At 40.6% G+C, this 12,300-nt stretch overlaps 1 protein-coding gene across 2 annotated transcripts in view; it reads right to left on the reverse strand.

Annotated features, from left to right (window-relative positions):
- ITGAV (integrin subunit alpha V) overlaps positions 1 to 9,500 on the reverse strand; it is a 101,838-nt gene extending 92,338 nt beyond the window's left edge. For both annotated transcript variants that reach the window (XR_006103675.1, XM_042465071.1), the window contains exon 1: positions 9,150 to 9,500. Coding sequence is in view for 1 of the 2 variants with exons in the window: in XM_042465071.1 (XP_042321005.1) it covers positions 9,150 to 9,310 (161 nt within the window). In the remaining variant the exon portion in view is untranslated. The remainder of the gene's footprint in view (positions 1 to 9,149) is intronic.
- Positions 9,501 to 12,300: the final 2,800 nt, after the last annotated feature.

Below are 12,300 nucleotides of genomic sequence, written 5' to 3' on the forward strand. Positions count from 1 at the left end.
GGCCTACATTTTGACTCAAATGTTACTTCTGTTGTCAGTTACGATGAGGATATCAATGCTGGCAAAGACCACTCCCTTTTTTGGCCATGTAGGCAATAAAAGGCCAGTAATAAAATGTCAACTCCATTAGCAACAGAAAAGTAACTTCCCTTGAGATCCAAGACACTACTGTCCTGTATGAAGCTGACTGCCCCTTTATTAGGCAAAGATAATTGAATTTCTGAAGAAGTCCCTGTACTGTTAAACCTACCAACTGCAGTCCAAATGAAAGAGTTTTACTTTTGTTAGAAGTAGAAACCTCAAAGAGTTAAGTCCCAAACCGTTAGATCCCTCTTATTAAAGTTTCCTCTTTTGTAGCAAAATCTTCAAATCCTGGAAACATATTCAGGGTAACCATGTTGGCCATGCAACAAAATACAACAAAATCCAAAGTCCACAAAACGATGATAATTTCATTGTACCAACTAAGATGCACAAAAATTACTGGCCCAAGAAAGGTATCATGATGCTATTAGTCATGTAAATTAGAAGCAGGGAGCACTATTTAGATTTTCACTCTCAGGCTTACAGAGTTACAGCTTGGGCTATAAATTGTTATCATAAATTTTAAGACTGTGGTGAATCTTTTTACATGAACAGCGTATTCCTATGTCACAATAGCACAAAGGCCTTCACAAAACTCCCCTTGCTTTCAAATGTGGCATCTCATTGTGGCATGAAGAGTTGCCGTTTAACACAGACATGTCCAAAGCTCTTCTCTGTTGTGTGAATTTCATTGTGCAGTTCATTGGATCCCAGCCCTTTTAACAGAAACTACTTTCAAGTATTTTTTTCTCTTGAATCTGAATCCAGGAAAACTATATATAAAACAAACCACGTAATACTAAAAATAACAATGGGACTTAACAGATTTAAGAGCATTGATTTGGTTTTGCTTGTGGCATAATTAATGTAAAAACCAGCAGAGTGAAAACAAGCACTAATATCTAAAATAAGAAACAAACAAAACAGCTATTTGCCATATGAAAATAAAAGGACTGTCAAAAACAGTTTCCTAAGGGCTCTGCTTTTGTACAGTTATTCATGCCGTTTCACAAAATGGGCAGGTATGTTGTGGTATTTATTACAACATCTAGTGGTTTAAAAGCATGGAGATGTGTTGGTTAAAGTAGGCCCAGACAACCTGTAATTCACCAAGTGAAAATCACTCCACCATTACTTTATTGGTGGTTTATATGTTCTTGCCATCCACACATTCCCTATGCAATCCCAAGCAAAAGAGTAACAATAATAGAGACGTTATCAACCGCCATACATTTTTCAGGTTGCAAAGTTGTGCAGCCCTGAGTTAAAAGCTTCCATATTTAAACCCATTTAGAAAATTGCCAAAAGTATTGTGGGAATGAAAAAATAAGTGATTTTTGGTAAAAGGCACTGTTCTTTAAATGGACTAGAAGTGGAAGGGATGTTGCATGTCATGTAGTCAAACACCTACTTCAGGCAGGACATCCAAAAGTAGAGCATCCTTAAGAAATGGCTTTTAGTGTCTTCTCAGATGTCATCTACTGACTCCGAAACCCTCACAGTTTTGTGTCATTCAGAAATCTTACAAGCATTAACTCAACTTTTCCATCTAAGCCACAGATTAAAATAACATTGAAGGCCAAGGACTCAGGATACAATGCCAAGATATGCAACTCAAACTTTCCCATAGTTTGATGCCCATAGTTTGATGCCAACCAACTATCCCCAAGGATTTTGTCAAATGGATTGCTAAAATGAAGGTAAATCACATTCACAGCATCCCCACACTTCACCAAACTAATAACCTGATTTAATCTATAGTTTCCTGGATTTTCCTAATGCCCCCTGGGGAAAATTGGGACACTTGCCTATCTTCAAGTCTTCCAGCGCAGTGGACCCTTGATATCTGCTGAGATTTGGTTCCAGGATACTTCAAGGATACCCAAATCCATGGATGCTTAAGTACAGTACCCTTAAATACAATGGCATACTAAAACGGTGTCTCTTATATAAAACAGCAGAAATCAAGGTTTGATGTTTGGATTTGCGCACATGTGTGTGAATGTTTTTGAATTGTGGTTGGTTGAACCCCTGTGCAAAATTCATACAGAGAGCCAACTGTACTTCACCTCTTCTCCAGGATTTAAGAAAGCTGAAAGACGGAGGTTCCAAAAGCACACAAACAAGCTTCATCATATCTTAGCAAATAAAATTCCATTTAAAAGGACTTCAAGGAATTTCCTGAATTAGTTTTGTAACTCATCATGGAAAACAGCTGAACTGAATTTCCATAGAACACACAAAGTCTGATACATGCCCATTCTCCTATTAATACACCCTACGTTTTGGTCATCAGAGTAATCTTCCTTGACTCATTCATATATGAATGTTTATAACAGAGACTCTCAAACTTTGGTGCTCCAGATATTTTGGACTTTAGTTCCCAGAAGCCGCAGCCAGCTAGGCAACAGTAAGTAATTCTGGAGGACCAAGGTTTGAGAGCCATTGGCTTACAACGTACATCTTCCACATCAATATTTTTAATCCATGGATTCAACCATCCACATCTTGAATATATATATATATATATATATATATATATATCAAAAAGCAAAACTTGATTTTGCAATTTTATATAAGGGACACTATTTTACCACACAATTGTATATAACGAGACTTCAGCATCCATGAAATTTGGTATTCACAAAGGAACCAAATCCCAGAGCATAACAAGAGCCCACTGTATTTTAAAAAATATTAAACCTCATCAATTTTATCTGAGCATTATAGGTTGCATCAACTTAGTCACACTTAAAATGTATCCACATCATTATTTATACATTATGGGCTGGAACCAGATTAATAGGACTAATGTTAGTGGGAATAACTTAAATTCCATTCATTTCAGTGAGTCACCACTAAGTATGATTCTGGATCCATTTATAGGCATCTAACACTAGCAAGCAGAGAATGGTGGTAGTGATGGCCTAACAATAGTACTGTATAAAATCATTCAGTACAAGAAGAGTAAAACACAGAAGAGAAACTGAAACATTCCCAACTCATTTTTATAGGAGTTATGCAATGTAACATAAAATTCAGAGCACTGTTCGAATCATTGCCACAATATTAATATTTTTTTTTCATTTTAGATATAGTTGTAGTATGGAATGATAAAATACTACATTACCAAGACAATTTTGAATATGGGATAAAATCAAAATATAATAGATATATATGCGCACTACATTCCAATGCAAGAAAGAAGACTACTGCAAAATAAGTCTCACTATATTCCATGAAGTAAATATTCATATTTGGTTGCAATTCTCAGCATACATATTAGAAAGTAAACCCCACTGAAAGAGAATAAATAGCAGTGATAATGCTGTATATTTCTGTTTTTACCATTAAGGTTGCATTTTTAACCATTTCATGATATATGATTTTGCACTGCAATCCATCCTAAGTGTGTTTATTACAGATCAGCAGGGTCAAGTAACTGCTAGATATACAAAAATATTGCTTTGATCGGAGAAAACACACAGACTTTTCCATCACTTTCAGTACTCTGCATTTTGTTTATTTCAGCACAGTCATGGAGAGGCAGCATTCCCTGAGTATTCTACAGATATATTACACTACAACTACATTACACTAGCTGGGAGTGATAGAAGTTGTATTCCAAAAGGTATTGAGAATAACAGCTTGAGAAAGGTTACTAGAGAGCGATACAAGAACAGAAATTGGGAAATTAGCTTTCAGTTCCTGATACAAGGCATATGCACATGAAGGGATGGGGCACATATTTTAGGTCATAGTTGAAAGTACATCACTAATTCCTTTTTGCACTAATGTCAGCATAATTAAGTTTCATGATGATGACAACAACACAAGGAGGGATAACTGTAATTGTTCTAATTACTTTTATAACTGAAAAGATGTGGCCTCTTCACTCCTTAGGTGTGTTTTGTACCACATGACAATCACTTCTAGTATTCTTTAGTATTTTTAAAGTAACAGACAAGTAACTAGTACAATTAATTCTGAACAGCAAAGGGAAAATAATTATACACAGCAACTATAAGGAGGACCTTGGAATAGTAACATGCTGCAGGAAGCCCCCACTTATCTGATGGGTTAGGGACCAGAGGACTGTCAGAAAGTAGAGCTGATTTAAAAAGAGGAACCCAGGGTTATTGTTTTTAGTGTGCAAGTGCATTTTGGCTATTGAAAACACAAATAACACATGATATATCACTTTTGAATTTGTGCACAAGCTAAATTAACATCACACACACACACAGACATGCATGCAAGTGGTCACAAGTAAGCTTGCAAGAACCGAGGAAAGAGCAGAACTTGCTGAATTAATAGAAATTGCCTGTCATTTCCATGCACCGAAAGAGCAAGGCATCAGGCAGCAAGGCATCAAAAGGCGGGGGCAGCCTGTACTTTTAAAAAGTAACCTTCCAAGCTCTGCTTTGGGACTTCAAAGCATTTCCAAAAAACTACTGATAATTGTCACTGTTCAGAAACGGACCGGTAATGGAATCTGCAGCATTGGCTATAGGATGTCACCTTCCAACAACCAAAGGCAGGAGATTAACTGAGTGAGCAAAAGATAGTCTGGCCCAGACAATACTGCCCTTCAGCACCCTCTTGCCTCTCCCTCCCTCAGCATTCACTATCTGAGGCAGATAATCCTCACTTTGACTAAAGGTAGGACCTTCCCTAGATGAACCACCTCGGGAACTAAAATGACTTCTGCTGCCTATGGGCCTAGCCTTCCCAGTTGAAATCCCTCATTTCTTCCTCCTACTAAATGTTCCTGGCTTTAATTCTCAAAAGTTTTTCAGGAAACAAACAGGAAGCAGACTTGCAGATCAATGCTAAACATGTGATGCCAAAAAGGTACATCTCTTGAACTCATGGGGCTTCCTTCTCAATATGTGTAATTAGAATTATATCCCTATATGCTTTATCTCTAGGACCTGATCTGGAGGAAATCGGTGGCAGCAGTCCTACAGAACAGCCTCACCAGTAAATTCAGCGCAGGGATTAGCAAAATGCAACCTCTCCAGATGTTCTTGAGTTCCTATCCACTCACTTGTTGGATGGCTATCACCTCTAGCCAGCATCACCAATGGTGAGAAACAATTAAAACTGTAGTTCCACACCATCTGGAGAGCCAAATGTTTCCCACTAGTGGCCTAGACTTACCTTAGTTATATACAAAATTTGCCTTTCAGTTATATCAATCAATTTGAACATTTGTATGAGGTGTATCCATTTCATGTAGAAGCCTAAATACCCTGACAGAACCATATCCCTTCTGATCTTGGAAGTTAAAAAGGGTCAGCCCTGATTAGTACCGGATGGGAGGCCGCCAAGGAATACCAGATGCTGTAGGCTATATTTCAGAGGAAGGAACGGGTGACACCACCTCTGAGTATTCCTTGCCTAAGAAAACTCTGTGAAATTCACAGGGTTGCCATAAATTGACAGATAGTTTGGAGGCCCTCATAGACATCCATTTCATGTAGAAACTTAATACCATTTTAACTGTTGCATCTCCATACTGCAGAAATCTCCAGTGCATTCCCCTCAGCCACAGCATTAAAACTTTCTCCCAGAGAATTTGAAATTACAAATCCTCGGACTCCCCAGGATGGAGCCATGGCACTTGTTGTTCTGTGCCTTCAAAGTAATTTCTGACTTATGGCGAACCTAAGATAAACCTATTACAGGGGTTTATTGACAAGATTTGCTCAGAGGGGCTTTGCCTTTCCTATCTTCTGAGGCTGAGAGAATATGACTTGCCCAAAGTAACCCAATAGGTTTCCATAACTGAGCAGAGATTCAAACCCTGTTCTTCCAGATCGTAGTTCAGGGCTGAAACCACTACACCACACTGGCCCAAATATTTAACATGTACCAAAGTGTTACAGTTGTCCAGTGAGGATACACTAGAAAGGAGGTCCCACTGAAAGTAAGGAGAGTAATGCATTGAGCCATTACGAAAGCAAACAGGCCTGAGGCCATAGTCCTTTCAATGATGAGTGGCTGAGTTTTTTCCTCTCCCTTCTCCATCTGTCTCTGCACCACGCAACTTAAACCTTCCGGTCATAATATTTCCTCCATAACCCAAAGGGAGAGATGTCAGAGCAAATTAGAACTCGCTGCACCAATGTGCTTTCCACTGGATCGATGATAATATGTGAATCACACAATGACATAGGCTCATGGGTTGAAAATAGTCCCTGACACACTTTGTGTCACTCCTGATAAAGGATCAGATGTTCAGGCAGCCATTATGTGCAGGAGGTGGTGGGGTTTTCCATTGATGGGGCAGTATTTCTGTTTTGAACAGTTTCAATCTTATGCATGTGTACTCAGAAATAATTCCTGTTGAATTATATCTAAATTCAATGGAATTTAGTCCCAAGCAAAAGGTTACAGAACCACAGCCTTAGAGACATTATTAAACTATGGAATAATCATCTTCTATTTAGAGGGTCTTATTGAGTTTACGATATAACTGCGACACATGGAAGGAAAGCTCCATCCCATTCCCATGTTTAAAAGGAAGCCCAACTAGGCTGTATCCACACAGCAGAAATAATCCAGTTTGACACCACTTTAACTGGCTCAATGTTGTGCAATTCTGGGGTTTGTAGTTTTGTGAGACATTTCGCCTTCATGAAACCTATTGAGAAATCAGCAAGCTGCTATCACATTCCCTGAAATCCTACTGAAACTTAGAATCACAGAATCATAGAGTTGAAAGAGACCGCAAGGGCCATCCAGTCCAACCCCCTGCCATGCAGGAAATCCAGATCAAAGCATCCCCGACAGATGGCCATCCAGCCTCCGTTTGAAGACCTCCAAGGAGGAAGACTCCACTACACACCGAGGGAGTGTGTTCCACTGTCGAACAGCCCTTACTGTCAGGAAGTTCCTCCTAATGTTGAGGTGGAATCTCTTTTCCTGTAGCTAGCATCCATTGCTCCAGGTCCTAGTCTCTGGAGCAGCAGAAAACAAGCTTGCTCCCTCCTCAATATGACATCCCTTCTTAACCTTCTTTTCTCCAGGCTAAACATCCTCAGCTCCCTAAGGCGTTCCTCATAGCGCTTGGTTTCCAGACCCTTCACCATTTTAGTCGCCCTCCTTTGGACATGCTCCAGTTTCTCAATGTCCTTTTTGAATTGTGGCGCCCAGAACTGGACACAATATTCCAGGTGGGGCCTGACCAGAGCAGAATATAGTGGCACTATTACTTCCCTTGATCTAGACACTATACTTCTATTGATGCAGCCTAAAATCGCATTGGCCTTGTTAGCTGCCGCATTGCACTGTTGACTCATGTTCAACTTGTGGTCTACTTGGACTCCTAGATCCCTTTCACATGTTGTCTCCTTAAGCCAGGTGTCCCCCATCCTATATCTGTGCATTTCATTTTTGCGTCCTAAGTGCAGTACCTTACATTTCTCCCTGTTGAAGTTCATTTTGTTAGCTTTGGCCCAGCTTTCTAGTCTATTCAGGTCATTTTGAATTTTGATCCTGTCCTCTGGAGTATTATCTATTTCTCCTAATTTGGTGTCATCTGCAAATTTGATAAATATTCCCCCAATTTTTTCCTCCAAGTCACTGATAAAAATGTATTCTTACTGTTATTAAAGGTGAGATAAAAACAGATAAAGCAAAGAAGGAAGAGAAAGGAAACAAAAAGATGAGTAGAAGACACTGTGCAAAATGTTTCTCAGATTAACTGATCCTGATCCTAATCATGTTGATTAGGGAGGGGAGAGTTTCAATAACTGTTAGTGCTTTGCAGCAAAGAACAAAAACTCTTGTGCCAGTCTTAAAGACTACACTTTTGAGGTGGTATTGAGCTTTCATGAGCTACATCCGCATTGCAATATTAATGCAGTTTGACACCACTTTAACTGCCTTGGTTCAATGTTGTGGAATTCTGGGGTTTGCAGTTTTGTAAGCTATTTAGCTTCTCTGTCGGAGAGCTCTGGTGCCCCAACAAACTACAGATCCTAGGATTCCACAGTACTTAGCCATGGCAGTTAAAATGGTGTCAGCCTGGATGATTATATCCACAGTGTGGATGGACTCTTTTTGCTTTCTGCCTCTGGGATCCAGCTTTGTTTTTGTTTTCCATTCCCATGCCAGACACACACTTGATCGGAAGCCCAGCTCCATCCCTTCATTTCCAAAGAGTGCTGTGCTTGGCATGGAGATCAGGAAAGAGAGAAGAAAGCTCTTCTACCCTTTTCCTTTCCTGGCCCAAAAAAACCTGCCTTGGGGACCCAGCCAACCCTCGGCTGCCACCCACTCACCACCCTTTGCAGGAGTCCTCCATTTCAGCCTCCCATCCAGGAGGAAGTCCAGAATGTCCACCATTTGCAGCACAACCAAGAAACATGAATTTGTATGTCTATTTATTTATTTATGTTTAGCTTTTCTTTGGACCTGTCCTCCATTTTTCTTGAAGGTCCTCCATTTGGAGTATGAGTCAGAAGCATGCATTTATCTTTCTAAGACTGTTTTGACCTTCAGCTTGAATTTATAGGTATATGAGTGTCTTTTAGCTTTTACATTGGCATGCCCTCTATTCTTCTGGAAGGTCCTCCATTTAGAGAACAACTCAGAAGCATGGATTTATATTTATACTCTGTTAATGTTTTCCCCCAGCTTTGATTAGAATGTCCTCCATTTTCTGAAGGTCCTCCATTTGGAGCCAGACTCAGAAGCATGGATTTACAGTTATATTCAGTCAGTTATATGAAGTATTACTGTGTTGTTTTGCTTTTTTAGCTTTCATATTGGAATGCCCTCCATTTCTAGCAGGACTCAGAGGCAAAGATTTACAGCTACATTATTTACAGTGATATTATTACAGTTGTATCATAAATAGATATTGTACACAGTTCCATTCGTTACACAATTGTACCCAGTCTCTCTCTCTCTCTCTTCTTTTCTTTTCTAACTTTTACACTCCCTCCATCTTTCTGCCAGGTCCTCCCTTTGGAGCAGGACTTTAGGTCCCAAACTTCCTGCAGAGACTACAGTACTTCAAACTGCCCCTTTGCTCCTCTGGGACCAATACTTACGAAGCAGGGTCTGGAGCAAAGAAATCCACTGCGAAACCGAAGTAACTCCCTTGGGCTCCGGAGTAAACAGCCGGGCGGGCCGAGTCCAGGTTGAAAGCGTTGCAAAGGAGGCAGGAGAAGGAGAAGAAGCAGAGGCCAAGGAGGCGTCCAGGGCCAGCCATGGCTCTCCAAGGGGGAAACCAGTGGCCCAGGTCCTGAGAGAGAGAGAGAGAGAGAGAGAGGGATGGAGGGCTGTGTGTGAGGGGGAACTTCCTTTGGGACTGCTTCCCTCTTTCTCTCCAGGGGAGGAGGAAAGGAGGAGGAGAAAGAGAAAGAAGGAGAGAAAGAGAGAGATATAAAAAGGCGGTTCAATGCCTCGCCATGAAAGGAGGAGCTCTGGACATTAAGGAGGAGGAGGGAAAGGAAGGGAAAGCCCTGCCCTCCTGAAGCCTTGGGATTAGGAGCAAGCAATGTTGTTGTTGCTGTTGTGTGTCTTCAACTCATGGCAACCCTAAGGAGACCCTATCATGGTTTTTTTCTTCGGAAGTGGGTTTCCCACCCCCTTGCTTTCTTCCCCTGAGGAGGCTGAGAGAGTGTGACTTGCTCCAGCGTTTCCAGGGCTGAGCTGGGAATCCTGGCCTCTCTCTTTATGTGATAAATAATAATATATATATCATTATATATATATAAATAATATATATATATATAAATAATAATAATAAAAAAAACTTATTTATATATCCGGCTTATTTGTAAGAAACAATCAAAGTGGCTTAAAATAATACAGATGGACAGAGATAACAGTAATACAAATATATACATCTCTACAAGATGCAATCAGTGCGGTTTACAATGATTAAAAAATATACAATCCAAACCCCTCAATTCCCCCCCCTCTCTATATATATATATATATATAATATTTGCAGCTTTGACATTTGCAAGTTTGATTATTTCCTGATTTGATTAATATGTTCTCTCTAGGAATATCTAGGTCCTGCTCCAGTGCAACTCTATGGTCAACTTTTAGTAAACGTTGCACCGAAGACCTAGAGATTCCTAGAGAGAAGACTCCACTAGGCCTTTGTAGCTGCTCCAGGGCAGTCCTATGGTTAGTGTCTGTCGGATGTTGACTACAGAGTTGCGCTGGAGGGCCTACAGATTCCTAGAGAGGTGTCCTCTCAGATAAAAACATGGTATTTTTGTCATTTGGGGTTTTTTCAATATTCACAGGGGTCTTGTGCCCCTAACCCTAGCGTATACGGAGGGACAAGTGTATTGTTGCAAAGTGACAAAGATGGAGTCCTGTATACAGTGGGCCCTTGGTTCCAGGATCCTCTGCACAAGTCCCATTAACAACAGTCATGTAGTAAAATGATGCATGTTACATAAAATGGCAAAATCAAGTCTTGAATTTTGAATATTTTCAAGCTGTGGATGCTTGTGTCCATGGATTAAAATTGTATTAGTGTTTTTAGCTTTTACTTTGTAATGCCCTCCATTTTTCTTGCATTTTCTACATCTGGTCATTCTGAGGCTGGGCCAGCCCTGGTTAGCACTTGGATGGGAGACCAACAAAGAATACCAGGTGCTCTTCTAGGCTATATTCCAGAGGAAGGAACTGACAAAACAACGTCTGAGGATTCCTTGCCTAAGAAAATGCTAGGAAATTAATTAATGAAACTCATGGTGCTGCAAGTCAACATCAGGCAACTTGCCCCAGGTCCGTCCACATATGAGCGGTTTGATTGACTGAGATGTCCTGCATGGCAGAATGGGGTTGGACTGGATGGCCCTTGGGATCTCTTCCAACTCTATGAGTATATTCCAACTTTATGAGTCTATGACTCTGACCAAGTTTGAATGTGTGATCCTCAGGAAAGTCTAGCAGGGCCACCCAGAAGAGTTTAAGTGGCCTGGTAGGAGTCCTTCTACACATTTCCATACATTCTGGGGCTTCTGGTGGACAATATGACAGCAAGCAAGAAAGATGTCGTTACAGATGCAAAGGAGGACGAGGCACCCTAAAATGTAGGAAACTCAAGAAAAATTGAGGACATGACCCAGTAAAAGCTCAAAACAACGATAGAAATATCAATCCATGCTTCTTAGTTATGCTCAAAATAGAGGACATTTTGGAATTCTCCTGGACAGAAGGCTGAAATGGAGGACATGCCCTGGAGAAGGAGGGCCTCTGGTCAGGATTCAATGGTAGGACAAGAAATTAAGGATGAAATCTTTGTTTTGTGGGCAGCAGGCCTTGGGCAATAAGTCACACTCTCTCAGCCTCAGGAGACAGCAACAACAAACTGCCCTGAAAAAGAGGGGACTGGCATGAGGAGGAGAAGGAGAAGAAGGAGGATGAAGCAGGAGGGAGGATGGGAGACTTTTTTTTTTAAACCAAAACTAATCGCAAAAATGGTAGAGTGGCTTAGCAGCTAGTTGTCTTTGCAAGTAGCTGCTTTGCCAATCTATCAATTTTGCAATCAGTTTTATTTTGGTCTTTTTTTTTTGTTTTGTTTTGTTTTTTTAAAAGGAACCCAAAAGGCAGCACTGGGAGTGTGTGTGGCATCTCTGGGGATGGATGACACACACCCCTCTGCCATTTGCCTCTACCCTCTGAAAGAATCGATCCCGATCTGGCGTTCCCACTTACTGGATACGGGTCAGGATCGATTCTTTGCAAAAGAACCTCTGAAAAACGGCTACTACCCCGGGCTTTTGGTGTTTGCCATGGGTTTTTCCCACTGGAATTGATCAAATGCGGATCAGATTTGAGTTCCATTGGGAACTAGGGCCATATAACTCAGGATTCGGAGCTTTTCATAGTGGGAATTAGCCCTAAGGAAGCTTCCTAAGCCTGGAGAGGCAGAGAGGGAGGGAGGGAGGGGCGGATTTGACTAAGGCTCCTAGGTTTAGTAAATTAGAATGATGTGCAGCACAGAGACTCCAGGTTAACTTCGGCCAAACTTCATTTTCTGTATTTTATTTCATCCAGTCTAAAATTCTGTTTATTGGCTTGTCTTCACTATTCCATTTTATTACTGGCTTCTTCTTCTTTTTCTTGTTATTATTATTTCTGGCACCACATATTTTGCAAAAATTTAAACTTCATTGCAGTTTTTAATACCTATAATTATTCTTGCATGCATATTTTCTATTTAGCATCTAT

The sequence above is a fragment of the Sceloporus undulatus genome, chromosome 1, assembly GCF_019175285.1.
Source record: "Sceloporus undulatus isolate JIND9_A2432 ecotype Alabama chromosome 1, SceUnd_v1.1, whole genome shotgun sequence".
Lineage (NCBI taxonomy): Eukaryota > Metazoa > Chordata > Lepidosauria > Squamata > Phrynosomatidae > Sceloporus > Sceloporus undulatus.